This window comes from Xiphophorus couchianus, chromosome 19 (genome assembly GCF_001444195.1).
Source record: "Xiphophorus couchianus chromosome 19, X_couchianus-1.0, whole genome shotgun sequence".
Classification (NCBI taxonomy): domain Eukaryota; kingdom Metazoa; phylum Chordata; class Actinopteri; order Cyprinodontiformes; family Poeciliidae; genus Xiphophorus; species Xiphophorus couchianus.
Window position 1 is genome coordinate 9,367,907 of NC_040246.1, and position 21,358 is coordinate 9,389,264.

General features: G+C 38.3%; 1 protein-coding gene across 2 annotated transcripts in view; it reads left to right on the forward strand.

Annotated features, from left to right (window-relative positions):
- The window catches only part of rock2a (rho-associated, coiled-coil containing protein kinase 2a), a 34,636-nt gene that overhangs the window by 2,124 nt on the left and 11,154 nt on the right, over positions 1–21,358 (forward strand). For both annotated transcript variants that reach the window (XR_003593301.1, XM_028000009.1), the window contains exons 2-14: positions 12,778–12,859; positions 12,950–13,050; positions 14,675–14,812; positions 14,925–15,185; positions 16,266–16,410; positions 16,494–16,632; positions 16,727–16,818; positions 16,922–17,081; positions 17,181–17,235; positions 19,342–19,430; positions 19,516–19,564; positions 19,655–19,790; positions 20,125–20,216. Coding sequence is in view for 1 of the 2 variants with exons in the window: in XM_028000009.1 (XP_027855810.1) it covers positions 12,778–12,859; positions 12,950–13,050; positions 14,675–14,812; positions 14,925–15,185; positions 16,266–16,410; positions 16,494–16,632; positions 16,727–16,818; positions 16,922–17,081; positions 17,181–17,235; positions 19,342–19,430; positions 19,516–19,564; positions 19,655–19,790; positions 20,125–20,216 (1,539 nt within the window). In the remaining variant the exon portion in view is untranslated. The remainder of the gene's footprint in view (positions 1–12,777; positions 12,860–12,949; positions 13,051–14,674; positions 14,813–14,924; positions 15,186–16,265; positions 16,411–16,493; positions 16,633–16,726; positions 16,819–16,921; positions 17,082–17,180; positions 17,236–19,341; positions 19,431–19,515; positions 19,565–19,654; positions 19,791–20,124; positions 20,217–21,358) is intronic.

The window sequence follows — 21,358 nt, forward strand, 5'->3', positions numbered from 1 at the left end:
GACTCGGGTGTGTTGAAACAGAGACGCAGTTAAAAGTTTCAGGACTTTAACCTGCTCTAAGGTCGCCACTGATGTTTTTTACACCTTGAAGTTGTGTTATCACTCACCTGTTTGTTCCGGAGCAACAATGTTCAAAACGTTTTCTTCTCTAGAGGTGGTCACACATCATTTAATCAAGTGGTTTGTTTAGCAGCACCTGGCTGCTATGTTCCCTCTTAAATCCTCTAAAAGCAGAAAGGCTGGGCTTTGATGTTTGCACAGCTTTTTTTTTTATTTTAGCTTAATCTTTGTTTAATAAATGGACCGTGTGGAATCTGTTGTTTTTGTGCATTTGAAGTTGGATTTAAATCATTTCAGCACCTGGTAAAGACCAGATGATCTGTTCACTGCGACGAAAGAGACACACTAGAAGGCTAGCAATAGAGTGAGCAGGGAGCTGCATCCAAACAAATGATGCCCAAAGTTTGCACAAGGGGAAGGTTAATCTGAGATGCTTTTCATGTTGGTGTATGTTAAACTCTAGAATTGAAAGATTGTGTACTCTCTTTTTTTTTTAGTCACGACTACTTATAATAAAATAGCGGACCCTTTGATGTGCCTGGAAATGTTATGTTTTTTTAAGTAAATTATTATTTGAGAAAGAATAGCGGTATGTAAAAATAGTTGTATATTTATGTGATTTAATGTTTTGTTTTTCTTCTCGTAACAAGTTTTAGCCATTATTACTTTTCATTTAGCATGAGTACTGTGAAAACTCAATTTCTGAGACATTCTGAAGCCTGTATGTTTAAGAAACAAAATATTGGAAGTATCGGAAGTATTCTGAGCCTGTACAGCGATGCTACTTGGGTTGGAAAAGGGTTATTCATAATTGTGTCTGAAGAAGTGCAGCTGGATGTGGTGAGTTCTCACTTGCATACAGTTGTGGAAAAAAATCATTTCCATTACTCGAGTGTGTGTCTATGTGTGTGTATATAATAACTTTAGGCTTAAATGGGAAAGGAAGATCTTCCCAAAACAATTTCTTGTTCCAGTTGGTTATGAACAATTTTCCATGGGATTTAAGAACCTTAAAGATGAGGGGAAACATGTACTTGAAGTGTTTTGTTGTGCTTTAGTGTTTTTTCTCCATGGTTTTTGGATTTTAGCAACAATGATACATTCAGCAGCAGTTTTGATATGATTATTTTGCAGAGGTTACATGTTTTTTTTTTGTCATTTCTGCTTTTTATGTTGTGCAACACGTAGAACTAACCTGTCTCCAGGGGTCTTTAGGTGAGAGGCAGGGTACAGCTTTTACAGGTCGCCAGTTCATTACAGGTCAACACAGAGACACAAGACAAACATGTACAAACACACACTTGGTAGGTAATTATTAGAGTTCTGGGCTACTTAATAGCAAGTTTTGAGTATTTATTTATGTATGTATTGTTTACTGAAAATTAAATTGGCAGCTTGCAAGAAAGCAATTACAAGAAAATGGTGCAAAGCAGATCCTTCAATGCAGGACTGGAAAAATATTGTGATTAAGATTAGTGTAATTAAACGGTTGACCCATAAGGTAAGGACTCAAGATGAACATTGTCAAAAAACTATTATCAGAATTGATTAGAAGAGAGCAAACTAAAGATATGTGGCAATCGACTGTTCTTTTTCCTTCAAGGATTGTTTCGGTTTGTCTTCTTTACATATTTTTCAAAAGGAAATGATAAAATGTTAAAGAACAGGGAAGACAAAAACAGCACATAAAATGCATCAGAGCATCCCAATAGTAGTATTAAATGCCCGTTTGAATAAATAGGTCTTATGTACTGGATAAACAGTAATAAACACAGAGAAAATTAGGAAGGAAAGATGTTTTTTACGGTACTGTTGTATACATTTTCACAAGTATTTAAATTATAAAAAGAACTGACTTTACTATTAACATGCATATAAACACATTTCCTTGTTTTATTTAAACAGACTAGAACAATTTAGAGATCTAGAGTATTTTTTACAGTATTTTCTTTACTGTAAAATTAAGTTAGTCCCGATAGATTTGTGTTAAGTTTTTTGAGACTCAATACATCCACCTTATGAAAAAGATACTTTTTGCTGTTAAGAAAAATAAATGGGAAAATTTGGAATTTGGGGTCAAAAGGAATTTCAGATGGCCTTATTGCTTTCTTGCAGCTGTCTAAAAATAGTTTGTGAAAATCAACATTTGTTGGGTCATTATTAAAAAAGAAACCTCTCTAAATCACTATAATAAGTATAATCTTGCTCCCTTGAAAGCCCCATCTTGATTCCCTCACTATGACCCAGTACTGGTCTCCCCAACAAACGTCCACCAAAGAAATTACTCAGCTCCGGTTGTGTTTACATCCTGGACACGGAGGTGTAGAGAGAGGAGATGGAGAAGGAAGCATGCGTAGGAGAAACAGGCTGCAGTTTTCCATTTTTAGCCGCCACTCTGTCGCTGAGATCAAGACATTTTATTGTCCAGGGTGAGCTTCAGACACACAGAGAGCTCAGGCAGGCGCTCATGCAGGTCGAATAAAAACATACATACTTGAAGTGCCTTGATAATTGTTCATAACCTCAGCCCCTGCTATTGTAGCTTAGCAACAGCTAAAAAAAGAACTTCACTGGAAGAAGCTGAACTGTTGACTTTTCGTTGGTCTTCTCAGTTACTGCTCAGCAAAACAAAGTCAGTAATTTGCTTCAGGTTTTTGCTTATAAGTCGGTGTGTAGGAGGATGTGTTCAGATGCTGCCAAGCTGCTGGCTCTCCTGAGAAATCGGGCCGATAGGAATCTGCAGAAACTGTCACTTTCCTTATGTACAACTCATCGAGAACAGATTTTCTCATCTGTTTAGAAAGTTGCTTCTCTTTGCATTCCTGATCCTGAAGTCTCAGCTACCTTCCCCTCATGTAAACTCTAATCATTATTCGACTGCTGATTGTATTGCTAGTCTGGAGAGCCATGTTTCAGGACAAGCAAAAGAAGAGACGATTTGAAGTAAGAAAAAAAAAATCAAATCGGACACTTGATTGCAAGCTATGTTACTTCCCTGACGTCCTAAAGGAAATGACCTCAGTGAGTAAATAGTTGGCAGCTGAACATGCGGCTCAAAGTCCTTATGAACGGCCGCACTTTCCCTCTTTCACTTTTTAACCATGTCTCTTTCTACCTGCCTCTCTAAATTCTCAGTAGACCCTCTTCAGGTACTTCTACTATAGCTCCAGTTCAGTGTGTTTCGACTTGGCTGCAGACCTAGTGTGTCTAGATAATCTAATAAGCAAAGCGTAAGTTTATATGGACCATATTAATGCCTTGGAGGTAGTGTGATGTTCTGCCACTCTTTTAGTTTGTTTCTATCCCTGTGGTCATTTTCTTGTTCCTACCCTTTGCTGCTGCTCTTGCTCAACATCTTCAATCACATCTTCAATCCCTTTATTATCCCTTATCGCGTTGCTCCCCCTCCATGCTTTGAACCCATAAGTATTGCTCTGTCTATGCAGAAGACGTTGTAGGCCCAGCTCGTCCTGTTCTCAGAGTCGAGCTTAAAATCTGCTTCATCTCTGGAGTGTAGTTGACTTGCTCTCAAGTCTAAGCTTCAGAGTGCTTGCTGGAAAGAAACACTGCCTTATAAGGCACTGGGGGACGGTGGCCACAGTAAGGTTTTTTTTTTTTCCTTTTCTTGAAAACAAACCAGTCTCTCTGCTACACACCTCCTTTGGTGAGATTCTAAGCATTTTGCATGGTCTTTTTTTAGGTTTTGCTCCACTGCAGTGAAAGATATAGAGCATCGTGAAGTCACGTATTGCTAAGCTGCTCTTGGCACCTTGGGATTCTTTTTAAAGACTTGTATCAAAATAGGAAGTGCAACCATTATAATCATTTTTGAGAATTGTTGTGGTCTCTATTCTGTCTTGGAAAATGTGGAATTTTATTTTAATATTTCCCGCTTTTGGTGAAGTATGAAAAAAGCAGGGAGGAAGAATTACACTTCAGATTGATTATATGTGTATCACATAGAGACCTTGGCGGCTGAACGGACACGTTTACCCACACACACACACACGCAAGCGCACATGTTTACATGGCTATCTTTGTGGGAACTTTCCATTCATTTCCACAGCCTAAACCTTACGCTTATCCTAAATTTAACCATTACATGCCTAACTCTAACCAAAACTCAATTCACACCTTAGTCCTAAATCTAACCCCTGACCCAAAAACGGTGTTTCCCCTTGTGGGAACCAGGCTTCTGTCCCCACAAGGAGCAGTTGGTCCCCACAAAAAGCCTCTAAATTTCTTAGCTAATTATTTTCCCTGTCTGGTGTCTTACTGAGAAGCAGAATCTTTGCACACGTGAAGCCTTCGACCTGGCATGCTGCTTCCAGATCTATTATTGCATAGCTGGCTCTGGTTCATCAAAAGCAAGTCATCTGCCCCCAAGTTACAATCTTTATAACCTGACTAAGCACTTTCCAAGGATATCTCGGGATATCCAGGGAAGGAGAACATCTTCCCTGGATATCTCCACCAGTTAAATGTATCTCAAATGTATGAGTTTATTTTTGTTTTTCTTGTTTTTGATTTTCTCGAACTGATCATACCTAGGCTCTGAAGCCTGAGCACATGAATCATATAGATAAGATTGTCACATTATTGGAAAGCATGTGATATGAGAAAAGTTTGGTGAATGTTGCAAAAATGATATGACTTGCAATAAATATATAATGTGTAACTTCTTAATAACTTCTTTAATAACTAAAGCTTCCACTTTAGTTTCTTAAACATTTTTTTTTCCCAGAAGTTGGATTTGGATTTGTGATTTGCAAATCCAGCCAGATTTGAAAACTGGCTAGATTTTCAAATCCAGCCAGTTTCATGACAGGCCAAAGTTGAAAACTGCAAAGTATTTTTAATTGTGTTTATCCTTCCTGTTATCTGTGAAAACTCATCCTCTCCTTTTCTCTCTTACATCCTGAATAAACTGCAGCCATAATTTCTTTTTTATGGCTTAATTCATATTTACACACCACTGAGACAAGCTCTCTTTTACTCTTCTACCTTGCAGTAACACCTTAATTTCTGAAGAGTGTTTACTGATTGGAAAAGCGTCTGGCTGATTATTATTATTATTTTTTCAATCAGCCAGTTAGGCCTGATCAAGCCAATTTTTTAATTTGTTTTAGTCCATGTTTGAAGAAAGACTTTGTTTTAAATTACAGTTGTTCAAATAACATAATTTTTATTAAAACAATATTTAATGAAAACTTTTTGCTTGTTGTAGCAATTAATTTGAAAACATCCCCAGCCATAACAATTCCTGACTGCATTGTTCCCAATCACTGCATGTCTCACCTTCTGGTTTATACCATCTTGAAGAGTTTGATACCCGAGTCTTATTTTTAGTTTAAAATGGTAGAGAAGAGGGCAGAGGAGAACAGAAGGCTCCCACGCATTCACACCACTTTATCCATCTGGCCTCTGTTTTATCTCTCCACCACAAACCGATGGAGAAACACAACCTCCTACACACACTCATGTACTGATTCAGGGACTTTTGCATTCATTTTCACAAGCAGATGCATTATTCTGTTGATCTTAGCGACAACAGGCAGCATTGTGTGCAGTCAGCAGCAGCATTCGAACAATACAATGCATTAGCAAACAGCTTTGGATTGTCAGTCAGTTCAGTTTCCTTTAACGAACCCAAACAAGAACACTTGTGTGTGCTCTGTCGAGTTCACTGCTGCACTGTTAAATCTGGCAGTCATAATTCAAATAGTCTGTGGAAATACAAATATTTATATAAAAATTTAGCCATGTTCATCCCTAATGATTAAAACTGAAATCAAGCCCAGTTGTATCGTTCCATTAGTCTGAGTGGTTTCTATTTTAAAACCATTTTCTGGCCTAAGAACTGTCACAAAAGGCCTGGAATTATACTTAGAAGATCTTAGATTTTCTATCTACTGATCTTAGAAGATCAGTAGATTAATCTGATGTAATCATATAATTTCCTGAGGTTAAAAATATTCTGCAGAATATGTTGATTGTTATATAATCAAAAACATGCATCTCTGCAAAAGCTTTTGGAGTGAAAAAAGTTGGTTTGTTGCTTCAGTTTTTCTGAATAGCACAATTTATTGTGTTGTGTGGAATAATAGAATAAGAATTAAGTCTTTGCAAAAACTTTTTTATATTTTAGCTTAAGATATTAAAATTTTTGAAATAAGTTAAGTCATAGCTTAATTTTAGTACAACCACATAATCAGCCAATTAAAGTCCTGTTAACATTTTTAGCAAACTGATATCTGCTGTCAAAGGCATGCTTAGAAGTTATTTTTGTCTTATTTTGTTAGAAATGAATACCTCCAAAACAAGCAGTTGTCAACATTTAGTGTAAATGTTTTCTTCACATTTACGCTAAATGTGAAGAAAACTGCAGCTGAGAGAAAAGTTTTCTGGATTCTCAAGAACTGCACCGAGGGACGTTCATTTGCAGTGATGAAGGCCAAGATTGATCTCCAGGGCATCTCGTTCTGAGTACTGAACTTCAGAATAACATTGCCACCCACGCAGATATTGTTCATTATTGGCAGACAGTGCTTTTAATTTGATTACATATTAAAGTGAAAACCGTTGGACACCAACCATCCCTGCAAACGAGTCACTCCGGTCCAAGACAAACACCAGTCACTTATTGAAGTTCTGCTGGCAGTACAAGGATGGACAGCACAAGATTTGAATAATTATTTTTTATGATGAATCCTCTCTCTGATTGTTTGGGATATTTTGTAAATCATTTGTCAAGAGAGGAACAGATGAGACATAAAATGAGTCCTATGTGATGCCAATAGTTACGCAGCCCGATACGATCCATGTGTGGGGTTGCTTCTCATCCAAAGGAGTGGGCTTCCTCCCAACTCTGTCCAACAAAACAGCCACAGAGATAGAGTAGGATCAAGAACGGCTGCTTCCAACAATCCAGGAGCAGTTTAGTAATGATCAATGTATTTTTCAGTTCAACTGAGTACAGTCTCCGGAGGCAAAGGTGATACCACAGTGGCCCAAAGGTCAGAAAATTACCAATTCAGAGCAATATCCAGTATTAGATCTTAACTCCATTGAGAATCATGGAATTAAGCTCTGCTTCTGTTTATCCAACCACGGTTGGATAAACAGAAGCAAACTGGCATCGACTACAAGCAGAGGAATGGGTCACTATATCTCGTATTTTAGACGGCATTACAGAAGCTATGAAGAAGAAGGATCAGTACTAGGAACATTTAGTCCTCCCTTAAATTTTATGTATTTCAATTTAGCAAAATGAGTCTGAGCTTAAATCATGTGGGTTACTGCTGTTGGTATGTCGTCCTCTGGACTTGATATCACCCACACATTTCGGGTTGCGTAAGGTACTGTAAGCACAGAGTAAGGCTGGTTAGTGTGAGCAGTTTGGGCCTACTGCAGGAACTTGTGCGTTGTCCCCCTTCTTGCTGTTTTTCTGGCACCTTCCTCGGTATGCTTCATAATAAAAGCGTGGGTGCCAAAAATGTGAAGGGCACAGGAGCATGGGACAGAAATCTGTCAGACGCATGAATAAGACATGCTGTTGTTATTCCCCATGGAGATATTACTGTGCTATTTGCGAGCCCAGGATTCCTGCTTTCGGGTCTCTGTCAGAGAGTTTATTGGTCCTGCCTGGCACAGTCCCCTGGCTCTGCCCGTCTCTGCCGTTTATCTGCGTGACTATTTTTAAAATGGCTGGAATTTAATCAAAACATTTAACTTTTTTCCTCAATCCTTTTAAAGCCCAGAGCTGCTGTTTTGCCGTTCCACATGCCTGCCGATGAGACGGGTGCGGGGAGGCTGGGACGCATAGCATGCATGGTCGGGGTGTTTTTCCTTAGTGCATCTTTTAGTTTTAGCAACATTGCATTCCTGACTAAGAGATCCACATCATTCTTAGAGAGTGATGAAGAGTGGAAGCAGGGCGATGTCAACACAAGATTTTGTTAATATTAAGAATATAAGGTGCAGAATAGGAGCTCTAGCAAATTCCTGCCTGCCCCTTCATTGTAACTCCAACTTTTTCTTGTTTTGCAGCTGCTAAGCAACAGGCCATAACAAAGTAGCTGGATGACAATATAACAATAGATAAACACCCACCTAAAAGATATAGACCCACTCTCTCTGATAAGATATATATACTCCTGTATTAGCTCAGGGAGATACTAAGGCCGGGTTGTTAACATGCCTTCCATGAGATTTGTGACACTGTGCTGAAGGAGCTTGCTGTGTAGCTTTTAATTACTTGTATCAACAGTAATTTGTCTAAAACCTTGTGTTCTGGATAAGTAGATCACTTCCTCATGCACAGAAAGGGTCTTTTACTTGGCATTTAATTGATGAGTATAGACTAAAAAGGTTTTAGATCGTATGTAATTAATGCTAATTAGGATTTAAGGCTTCTAATTTGATGTTTACAACTGGTTACCTTTCAGCTTGCAGTTTTTCTTTCAGATGCTGAGCTTGGAGCATGCAGACTCAGATGGGTTTGCTGGTACTGTTCCACAATAAACAAAAACAAACATAGCGATCTCTGAAAACAAATCCAGCAGGAAAACCCTCATGCATTTCTGGGGGATCCGAAGGTGTTCTTGGGCTTGAAGGGAGATTTATGGTCTTGAGCTGATTCTGTGCCTCTGCCCAGTGGGACATCACCAAAAAGGCTACTGTGCATCCTCAGGATTAGAACCAAACCTGGAGAGGCAACATTCACTTTTGATTCTTCTCTAATCTGGAACAAACTTCCAGAAAACTGGAACCTTATAGTTATGTTGATTCCCAATGCTCGTGCTTAACGACTTGTATTATATTTATACTCTGATTTCCTTTAATTTTCTTATAATGTACGAACCTGAAGTTGGTCAATTTAACCAATCATATTTTTTTATTTTATTCAGGCTTTCATTTGATCAATAACGTCAGTTGAATAAATCCAGATCCTGTCAGGAATGTTTATTAAAGTTTAAATGGTTGAATCAGCTCCGCTCTTCTACAGACATTAGCCAGTTATTTAATATTTATAAATAGGTACTTTGACTCAGAGGCGGCGAAATGTTCCCTGGAGTCTTGTAGGTGTCGTTTCTAGTAATGCAAATCAGAGAAGCTGTTTGCAGTCATTTTCATATCCCCCAGCAGCAGATTAATACCCACTCTCAGCTTTGTTAATCCTAATGTTTGACAGAAAACATTTACAATGTTTCAGTTTTTCCCTTCTGCTCTTTCAGACATCATCTGGATTTAACATATTGTTTTTTTATGGTTCTGGAATGGTTTGAGTGCTATAATTTTAGTGAAGAAAGGAAGCTGATAATATCTATCGCTCCAACAGCATGTAGAGGTTGGTGATGTTATTTCATCCAGAAAATAAGGTACAATTACATTAAAAATGATCACATTAGATTTTTTTTCATGCATCAAATTAATTTTGACCTGCATTTAGAGCTGCTGAAGTTAATTCTTATACGAAAAAATACATCAACTTTGTTGATTTGAGAATAAGGTTGCTCATGAATGCAGAAACAATGCACTTTAAAACCCTATTATTTTGTTTGCTCTAAACCACAGCTGTCTGGGGTCTAAACCTTATTTATGCACAATGCACCAAAGAGGACATTTACTACCGAGATCTCAAGTTGTTTGTCAGGTTGAGCAAAAAATTTGCACATTCCAGCACTCAGGATGACTGTCAGCCTCCATTGTTCTCAGGTGGAAGTTCCTAAAATCAAAAAATATTGACTATCAGCTGGCTGATTTATTCTTTGTCATTATTACTTTTTTTAAACAGCAAAAACTATTAGTAAACTTAAGTGCAGCAATCCTAAAAAAGCTTCAAAGGAACATCAGATTATTCCTGAGCTTAAAACGATAAACCATCAGCATTACCCCTCAGCTGATCAAGAGGAAGTTTACTCTGTTTAAAGCGCTTACCTCGTGAGCTAACCGTCACGAATAAGTAAATTTACGTGCATGCCTCCCTTTGGAAAACCAGACGATTTTCTGCATTTTTAACAAACATTTTGACATTTTCTCGCTAAGAAAAACCTGGTTGTCATTTTACATCTCAGATGTTGGCATTTTCAGAGGGCACTTTTTCGAGCCACTTTGTCTGTGGCTACTTACCTTGGTAAACCATTCCAAATTATACATTCATAATACAGTTTTTTTCCTTTTTTAGCTGTAGATAAATTCTGCAGCTTCAGAGGAAATGACTTTCTGGCAGAGATCAGCTTCATGACACAGTGAAATTATCTGTGGGCCCCGGGGTGGGGTGGATCATTTCCTGTATTGCCCACGCTCGTTGGGAGATCCTCGCGCATGCATGTGTGTGTGTGTGTGCACGCTGACACTCGGTAACTCCCCTTCACCCCGTGTGGTGTGTGTATGTTTTTTGTCCTTAAATAGTAGTTTTGTGTGAGGTAAGACCTTTAATGGGGAAGTGATGCTGTGATGAGGAAACTGAGCACTCGGCTCGGCTTACCACTAACCAACTTCAGCCGAGAACAGAACGATGGAGGGAGTAAGAAGAGTGAGATAAGGAGTGAGAAAGATGAGGAAAGCATATCAAAGGAAGTGAGTTAGATTTAAAGAGGGTTGTGCCACAAAGCCAAAGTATTCACTGCGCAGGGTCAAATTTGGTCCAGTTTGATTCAACGCTTGAAACAGCAGCCATTCAGGAATGCACAGCTGCCAGAGGTTGATAGATGGCTTCCTTACTGTTACACAATGCACCGATTAGAGACCAACATCATTCTTCTTTAATAGCGTCCCTTATTACCCGAGCTTCAGCTTCAGTTATAAAAACTTGACTTGTGTATGAAGAAGTTGCACTAAGTTACAGAAGTTTTCAGAAACTAAACTTCAGTCAGTCCTGGTGATTTTTACCTGAAGGCTGAACATTTTGAAGCTGATGCTGCTTTTCTGCTTTTACACTGAAAATTGGAACTACAGCTGCTCTAAATAGGAGTTCCTGTGGTGATTTACTGATTGCTGATTGTCCAGTCAATAATGACCACCATCTAACCCAGGGGTCTCAAACTCCAGGCCTCGAGGGCTGCAGTCCTGCAGTTTTTAGATGTGCCACAGGTACAAAACGCTGGAATGAAATGACTTAATGACCTCCTCCTTGTGTAGATCAGTTTTCTAGAGCCTTAATGACCTAATTATTCTGTTCAGGTGTGGTGCAGCAGAGGCACATCTAAAAGTTGCAGGACTGCTGCCCTCGAGGACTGGAGTTTGAGACCCCTGATCTAACCAGTCTATTTAAAGCGCATGCCTGAAAATTTGAAGTTACTTTTACAATTCAGTTATTCTACTTTCCAAAAATGAAAAAAATAAAACCATTTTTTTCCCTTGTAGCTTAGAATAAACTATTTCTCCTTCTGTGATTTTGTGAAAGGTCGTCTCTGCATTTATTTTCTTAAAATACTGCTAAAGTACCTGCACTTCAACTACTGCCATACAATCAGAATCAGAATTTAGACTACATCAGGAATATTTTTTGGCTCTTTCTCCCTTTATTTTTCATTTAAAAATAAAAAGCTAATTAAAGTGACTGACGAGCAAATTAAAGCACTGAGAAAAATCAGAATTTTTCTAAAGCTACTTTTTAAATAAAAACTCACCAAGCTACTGTGTATGGGGGATTAAAAAGGGTATGGTTATGTTCAGAAACAATATTGTTACTGGTGCACTGCTGTAAATACTTCAAATATCCGTTTTGTCTGTAGTGCAACACTTATTGGTCGTTTTCATTAACATTTCTCAATGATCTCAAAGCTCGATGCTGTCTGGAGAACACCATAAACGATGGGAATGAGGTGCTTATTTTTTATTTATTTTATTTGCACTTCTCCATCCATCTTTTCATTCATGTATCCGATCCCTCTCATCCATATCAGATAGGAAAGTTTCTTATTTCTTATGTTAGAATTGGATAAAAAGCAGAGAGTTCTAGAAGATTGAGTTGATAATGACTAGAGCACTTTCTTGCTAAAGAGCTTTTTCGATGTTTTCTAATTAGTTTGGAGTAGGTATCTGGGGCATATGGTAAATGGGGAATCTGTCCTCGCTGTGTTGAAGGGACTCATCTCACTTGGAATCGACTGTTTCAAAAGGTTATGTTAGACAATGTGCTCATGGATCAAAGACAGACTGCTGCAGGCAGATGGAGGAATTAGTCACCTCCTCTGTCTCAGCCTTGGGTTTGGTGTTTCTCTGTTTGTGTGCTCAGAGAAAAGCTGCTTACTTTCATTCAGCCTATCACTGATGCCGAGATGTTTCGGCGAGAAAACAGAAAATAAACTCAGAAGTGGCAGCGGGTGGCTGGTAGTGCTGAGTCTGAGTGAGTGGTGGCTGTTATTGGGTGGGCTCTTTCACCCAACACCTCAGCTGTAAATCAGGATGCGGTTTCCTGCAGGTGTTGTGAAGGTTCCCACACATTTAGAGCACAGAAGTGATTGGTCATGATTCGCACTTTGCAGCATGATGTTACTTCATGTGTTCTGGTCTGTTATGTAACGGCTCAGATGCTAATGTTTCCGTCAGCGCTGGTGAGTCACCAGGGTTTTAATAAAAACTGACAGGAGGAGGAAAATGGAGAGAAAACTTACTGTTTAAAAACACATTTTGCACCCTGTCCTGTATATTTGTTTGCTTGTTGCTAATAGCTGCTTTCCGGCCAGTCTGATTGTTTCCCACGTTTTTCAGGATTCGATAAACGCTCTTGTCTTGGATTTAGACTACCCGGCACTACGAAAGAACAAAAACATTGAGACCTTCTTAAACAGATGTGAGTAGCTTTATAATGTCTTAATTAAAAGCCTTCAACAAAACTTTATAAAGTGACTTGATCTTTATCTTCTGTGAATATTTATTCCAGATGAGAACATTACCAGGGAGCTTCGAGATCTTCAGATGAAGTCTGAAGACTTCGAAAAAGTTAAAATCATCGGGCGAGGGGCGTTTGGTGAAGTCCAGTTGGTGAGTATTGATCTGCTGAAGACATGAATAGCTTTATATTAGTTCGATTATTACATGACACTAATATTTATTTAGAAATGTCAACCTACTGAAATTATGAATTATGTCTCTACAATCTTGTTTAACATTCTGAGGATTTCCAAATAAAAGGCAAATTTAAATGAAGACAGTGTAGTTTAAGAGAATCTTTAATCCATCATCACTTTCCATTTCATCTCTGGATAATCTAAGGATTTCACACAGTTCAGATAAACTTGGAAAACTGAAAATAGAGCACGGTTTTCCTGATTTTAAGAGATGAGATAAGAATATAATAATGCTTAACAAATGCAGTGACTTTTTTATGGATTGATTTAAACTTTTATTTGCCCTTGACTCACCACATCACATTTCAAATTCAGCATTTTTATTAGGACTAAAGGCACATTATGATAGGAGTCAGTGTCATCTATGCAGTGAATATCACATCATGTCCGTGTCACTGATAAAGATGAATGTATATTGGTACAGCAGAAGTTCTGTGCATCATAATGGCTGAAAGGTTAGGCACACAAACCATCTCCTATAACACTTATTTTTCTACTTTGGCCCTCAAAAATGTAATCGAGTGGAAAAAACAATGTACCCAATTAAAATATGAATAACAAATAAATTAGGATACTTATGTGTAGTAAATGAATAAAAAGTGCCTTAGCTATTCATATTAGTGAAAAAAAAAATAGTAAGAGGGAGTGGAGTGTTTCTCGATGAAGGAGCAGGGAACGAAGAAAGTGGAAGAATGTCAGGAGGAAGGGACGTCACATGTTATAAAACTGATCAGCTATCTTTCAGTGAATATCGAATGTTCTCCAACTTCAGAAAAGTCTTAGTGGAACTGAGTCACTGAGTGCTGGAGGGAGCTTTAATTGACTTCCAGCGAAGGAGGAGATGGCATCTTGCCAATAAGAAAATTAACACTAAAATGTCTAATTGATTCGAGTTAAACCGGAAGTCCAATTATGGCAACATGTGGGGAGGGAATAATGGTCTTTGAAAGCATCTTTGAAATGATATCAAATAATTCTGCCATTAGTGAGTGAGTAGCAAACAAGACATATGGGTTGAGTTGAAAATTGAGCCAAGGAGGTTTGTCACTTGTTTGTGGAATTGGAAAATATTTGTGAGAGTTGAGTTTTAGAGAAATGGACTCAGAACTGAACTCTAAACTGTGCAAGTGAACCCAAGGTCAGCCTTGACTTTAGTAACTGATGAGGAATCAAAAGACAAAAATTCATTACAAATTTTAGAGACGAGTAACTTTTGGAGCAAAACGATACAGCTTATCTACTCTCTCACATCGATTCCCTTGAGAGCATATTATACAGGACACACCAGCCACAGTGGGGATCTCTGAATCTCAGACACCCTCCACAGGTCCCTTACTGCTCACAGTATTCAATAGGAACCTGGGTAGCCTGTCTGTCAGACATGACATAGAGGACGTTGCGGTCCAGAGAGACGGCCATGTCTCTAAGAATGGGGCTGCCATCCTTTATGACCGAGATTGTCTCATACTGGTGTCCACAAAAGCCACACAGTAACCATTGTAGACTAGTTTCAGATTGTTTTTATTGTGATTGTTCAGGTCCGACACAAACCGTCCCGGAAAGTCTACGCCATGAAGCTGCTGAGTAAGTTTGAGATGATCAAGCGCTCCGACTCGGCTTTCTTCTGGGAAGAGAGAGACATCATGGCCTTCGCCAACAGTCCCTGGGTTGTACAGGTGTGAAATATTGAACATTTTCACTTCCTTTTAATAATGTTTGAAGCTCATATGTTTGTGGATTTGATTAAAGCAGTGTGTTCCGGATCTGTTTGATTATTTTCCTGTTCAGTTGTGCTGTGCCTTCCAAGATGAGCACTACCTCTACATGGTGATGGAGTACATGCCAGGAGGGGACCTGGTCAACCTCACCAGCACCTACGACGTTCCAGAGAAATGGGCCAAGTTCTACGCAGCAGAGGTGGTGATGGCTCTGGACTCCATCCACTCCATGGGCTTCATCCACCGCGACATCAAGCCAGACAACATGCTGCTGGACCAACACGGACACCTGAAGCTGGCTGACTTCGGGACCTGCATGAAGATGGACTCTGTGAGTCGGCTTGTTGCAGTTCACTGACGACACTTTCCGTTCCTCCAGCTGCAACAGTCCACGGTCTTTTTAGCTCATCAGGATAATTATGCAATGAAATCAGAACAAAAGCGGTTTTGTTTTTGCAACCGAGTTGAGCTGAAATTAGCTGTGGCTATTGTTGTTAACTTCAGTGTTTTCTGTTTTGATTTGTACAATTTTTAAGTAAAAAAAAAAAAAAAGCAAATTAGTCTCATGCAGTTCTGGTATGAATTGCAAATAGAAAAGATGAAACACTGCACAGTTATCTTTAGGATGGGATGACTTATGGATGATATTCCAAGCCACCTCTATTAACCTGTCATGCATCTGAATACATGGGGAAATTGTTCAGTTTTTACTATATTTCAGTAAATCGGTGTAAAACATAAAACTCGTATAAATTTGTCACACATTTAGCTCTGTCAGTTTTGATTATTGGCTCACAGCCAATAAAACCCCTAAAATACAATTTCTCAGAAACATTTTTGATTTTAGTAAAGAAAGATCAGCTTGGTGAATATTGTCAGTATAGAGTATATTCACTTACCACTTCTGCATGGATTATCCGTTTTTATTAGGGTACCTTTTTCTACCCCAATGTATCCGTCTACTCAACTTTATATTCATGTCAACCTGGATACAACACTGTCAACCACCAGCTTCTTTAGCAGTGACCTTTGGTGCCCAGTCCTCTTTGGTGAGGGAATCATTGATAGTTTCCCCCATGACTTTGTAGATTGTAACAAAAGGTTTTCTGTATTAAATCTTCTTTTTACTGTTCCTGTGTAATATTCTAATTCATGAGGAAGTGATGTTTGGTTTCCACTTACTGTATGTAACATCATAAACAACAGAACTGTTAGTTCTATTGTTAGTACTAACATTATAAGTTATAAGTTTATTGTTTATTAGTTAGTTGTTCCTACCTTAAAAATTTAAATCGGAACGTTTCCACAAAAAACAGAGAATCAAAACAACAAAAATACATGTCAGCAGTTGGATTTATCTCCGATTCCCAGTTTGCATGCAGATCTTACTCGGTTATTTTTGCTGTTGCAGACGGGGATGGTCCATTGCGACACAGCCGTCGGCACTCCAGACTACATCTCTCCAGAGGTGCTGAAGTCTCAGGGAGGAGATGGGTTTTACGGGAGGGAATGCGACTGGTGGTCTGTAGGCGTCTTCATTTTCGAGATGCTTGTGGGTGAGTGGCCCCTTTCATCAACTCATTCATATCTTGAAAGGACATAAAAGTGTTTTGTTTCATTACCACCTGCTGCCTTTCAGGTGACACTCCATTCTATGCCGACTCTTTGGTGGGAACATACAGTAAGATCATGGATCACAAGAACTCCTTAAACTTTCCCGATGATGTGGACATCTCCAAAGATGCCAAGAGTATAATCTGTGCCTTCCTGACTGACAGGTGGGGAACAATCAATCTTTTGTCCTTATGTAAAATTTATTCCAAGTTCATCACTAATGCCAATGTTTGTTTCTTTTTCTTTTTTCTTTTTTAGAGACGTACGGTTGGGCAGAAATGGAGTGGAGGAAATCAAACGGCACCCGTTCTTCAAGAACGACCAGTGGACGTTTGACACCATCAGGGACAGTACGAGTCTCAGGCTTTGCTCTCCTCTCACGCACACAGATGTTGCAGGATAAACGTTCTTTTCCAGCAGTTTTAATTTTTTTCTCCCCTTCTTTCTAACCAGCTGTCGCCCCAGTGGTCCCGGAGCTGAGCAGCGACATAGACACCAGTAATTTTGACGAGATCGAAGACGACAAAGGCGACGTCGAAACATTCCCCACACCTAAGGCTTTCGTCGGAAATCAGCTACCGTTTGTTGGCTTCACCTATTTCAAAGAGGACCAGTAAATAATCATCATTCTCGCTGATTGCTCCCTAATTGTTTTAGAAACTGGCTTCCTACTTGAACCACATGTGATTTTTGGTTCTTTTTTCCCTTTTAGGTTGTTAAATTCTGCCAACAATTCCTCAGTAGCACATGATAACTCCAAAGGAGAGGTAAATACTGATAAATACACAATGATGGTGTATAAAGTGGTAAAGGATTTTAAATCATATGCTTTTTTCAAGTCTTAAGATAAACTAAACAAAACTGCTTTTACTTTTCAAGAATGGAAGAGTCTTAAAAACCTTTGACATCAACAGTGATGTCAAAGGCTGATACTCAAGCAGGGTTAGGTGTTTTTAGTTTTTAATACATAAATAACTATTTAATACTTTATAATTTATTAGTTTATCGTTTGAGATGCTGTGAGACCCACATATTTCAAATGCAAGCCAAAAATTATGGTATTTTTCTTTTTATTATGGCTATATTAACAGGTGTAACTTGGATAGAATAGAATATTCTCAAAATTAGATAACTTGAGTCAGAAAGACAAATCTTAACCCTTTAACTCTGACGCTTTGGGTTACAGTTGATAAAAATCTAACATGGAAAAGAATTGTTTGGGGTTTAAAAAAAAATTAATCCAACATCTTAATCATCAATCCTGCAGCTGACAGGAAGCTAGTGAGGAATGCAGAAGCTGTAAAGAGTAAACTTTTTTTTGTTGTGGTTAAAATAAATTTTGCTGGACTGATCAAGGATTAGTCCAGTGTCCACCATCCATAATGGTGGATTTTGAAAAAAATCTAATTGCTTTTATCCTCCCTCATATTTCAGTTCAGTTCACTAGTAACTGCACAGATTTCAGTCATGGCTTGTTTTACTGATTAGCTTTCTAATCCCACATATGCAGCTCTAAACAGCACAGTCCACCAGTCCTCTGGGGATCAAAGTGCAGCCTCTATCTTGAATGTTTGAGTGCATTTCCATTTGGTGTTGTAAAAATGTTACATGGGCATTTGAAGGAAGCCATGACTACAATGAACAGTTTATTAGAAGGTTTTATTGATGTACCTCTGCAGGTAATAATACTGCTTTGACCTTTCATTAATGTAGCCTTTTTCAAGAGGTGAATGACGAACACGAGAAGACAAATCCACTTTATCCACTGTTTTTTTCCCTTCATAAAGTTAACCACCTCTATGCCAAACACACATGGATGTTTTGTTGCAGGAAAGGTCAAACTCAAAAGCGTCATCTGATCAAAGCACAGTTCCAGTCAAAGCCCTTGTAGCATTTAGCAGGCTTCCTCTTTTTTAAATTTGTGATGGTAAGGCAGACAATGCTTGTTCCTGGATTTCCACCCAAACAATCAGTTTGCTTGTAAATAACATCTAGTGGTTGCCATGGAGATTTGGTGACTCAAAGGTACACCTCTTCCCTCCATTTCTCCAGTTGAGTTTTAGAAGTTGTTTTGTCTGACCTCTTTAACTTTTATTTATTGATCATTGTTAATTGTAAACATAAGCAAGTTGATGTTTTTGTTTTTTTAAGTGTTTTTGGGTTAGGAACATCATTATAAAGATTATTTAGTTAGTTTTAGTCCTGATCAATGTAGATTAAAGTGAAGTATTTTCTAAGTTATTGGACCAATGTCACTGTCACAACCTAAATCCCCTAAGCGCTCGTTTTGTTTTTGTTTTTGATGAGTTTCAGGAAGTTGTCTCGTCCCATGTATGCCTATCTATAAAGCAGTTTAAAAACAATGTAAATATTTCTTCTAGAATATACAGAGATATCTGTAGATGATAAGCAAAATGGCAAAATAGGTTGTTGTGCTTTTTGTAAATAGGCACCAGAGGAAACAAGAAAAGGACTTGATCTAAGATGGAGCCTTGAGGTATCCCACAGTTGTGCAGTAACGCATCTCTAGATGAAAGATGAAAAGAAAAAAGTTTATTAAAGGATGTGCCTTTCTTGGCAACATGTTGCTCTAAATTTCAGATGAGGAAGTCGCAGTTTACCATTTGAGGTTGTTTGCATGTTTAAAAAAAACACCTGGGAAACCTCAGTGTGTACAGGTGTGTTATTGGTGAGTTTGGTATTTGTGGGCTATACTAAAATAACTGAGTTTGAACAGCAGGTCATCTTATCCTTGCAAACTCCAAAATGTTCTCCGCTGTTCACATCTTCAGACAGACATTGGTTTCAGGCTTTGCGCAAATGAAGCTCAAACTATCTTCCTCTAAACACTTGTTGATGTTTTCTGTTTTCAGTCGGCAGCGCTTCAGAAGAAACTTCACCATCTGGAGCTTCAAATGAATAAAGATAAACATGTCAAAGATGAACTAGAGAACAAATGCAGGTGCAAGATCAGCAAATATGTTGCTACTGTGGTGTGCAAACTGCTGAAACCTTCACTCATGTTTTATCCACGTATTTCTCTGCAGAGCCGCAACCGTCCGCTTAGAAAAAATAACCAAAGAACTTGAGGAAGAGGTGCGTGTCTGGAATTAAAGGATTTCTATGACGTTTTAGATCAGAATCGAAGAGATCCCAGCTTTCTTTCCTTTTCTGATTGACTTTTAGGTGAGCAGCCGAAAGAGCCTGGAATCAAATCTGAGGCAGCTGGAGCGGGAGAAGGCCCTGCTGCAGCACAAAAGTCTGGAGAGCCACCGGAAGGCCGAGAACGAGGCTGACAGGAAACGCTGCCTGGAGAACGAAGGTACAAGGCTCTCTTTGCAGATCCAGGTTCTGACAATAGTCTTATTAAAATCTTTAAATCACTTGCATACTAATCATTCCTGTTTTCACTCCTTAATCTGTTCCTTGTTGCTGCTGAGTGAAAAATAAAGTGATCGTTACCATGAATAGATGCAAATGAATTATAAGATGAGGTGTGCCATGCTGCCCCCACCTGGTCAAACTATAAAAGTGTTTCCTAACCACTAAAACATGAAGACCCCTTTTGTCTTGTCTGTTTTGGTTTGCATATTTAAAGTTTTTGCACAGATGGCTGCAGCTTAACTTATCCCTGCTTCACTTTTGGTTTTGTGCAGTCAACAGCCTTCGAGACCAGCTGGATGACATGAAGAAAAGAAATCAAAACTCACATATTTCCAACGAGAAGAACATTCACCTGCAGAAACAGGTTTTTTTTCCAACTTTATTAATTTACTTTTGTAATCTTCTTTCAGCCTGGTGAAGCTGAAAAGCATCTTTGCAGACCAACTATAATTTTTGCTACACATATTTAGATATAAACTTGATCGATGCAACAATTTCCCTTGCAGAAACATCTATTTAAAGCTTAAAACTGTTGTTTGAAGAATTCTGATCTACTACAAGATCACTGAGAATGCTTTGTGATCATCCAGACTCAACTCAAGTGTAATAAAATAGCAGGAAGACATGAATGTACTTCAACATTTATACAACCTTTAAAAGCAAAGCTGTAAACTACATGCTTTCTCAGCTGTATTCATTCCACAGTTTGTCCGTTCTTCATCTTCTGACCATTTCATTCCGAAGCACCTGGAGGTCAAAGTTATTTTCTCTCCAACCAAAAACAACCTGCTGCTAATGAGATCCAACAGATCATCCACATTGTTTTCAAATAATTATCCAACTGGTTTACAGTTAAATTCATAAAGCAATATAATTATCCAGTGGGGTATTTTTGCATAATTTGCACGTGCTTTCTGCTGCTTATTTTTGCACCACATTCACCACACATATTCAGTTAAATGAAAGCAGATTCAAACATGTCCATTAAATCGAGCAGATGGGAACGATCCACATCTAGTTGCCATTTTGCAAACTCAGCAGATGTGGAAATAATTAGAGATAAAACTAGTTCAGTGCAGACAACACCAAATTCTCAGAAGATCAAGGAACCTTCAGGAGACATTTATAAAATAATTGATGTGAACGTTTTAAAGTGCCGCTTCAGGTTGTAAAATATGAAAGAATTATATAATCCCTTTTAAAAAAAAAAGTCATTGAAACTTGAAAATGTGTTGACTTGTAGTTCAAAATGTTTATTTGCAAAGTTATTATATAACAATATATATGCTTCATTCATTTCTATTAGAATATAAAAAGATTTGTGCATCTTGACCATGATTTCATTGGGTTTTAATGTTTATTTTTTGTTTATGATAAGGAAAGGTCTTTAATTTCTGCAGCTCTGTTCTCACAACCTAACAAAAAATGATTAAGGAGTTGACATTTTAAAAAAGCTTAAATTGGAATCTTAAAAGGTTGAAAAAGAGCAACTTTACTATGTTTATT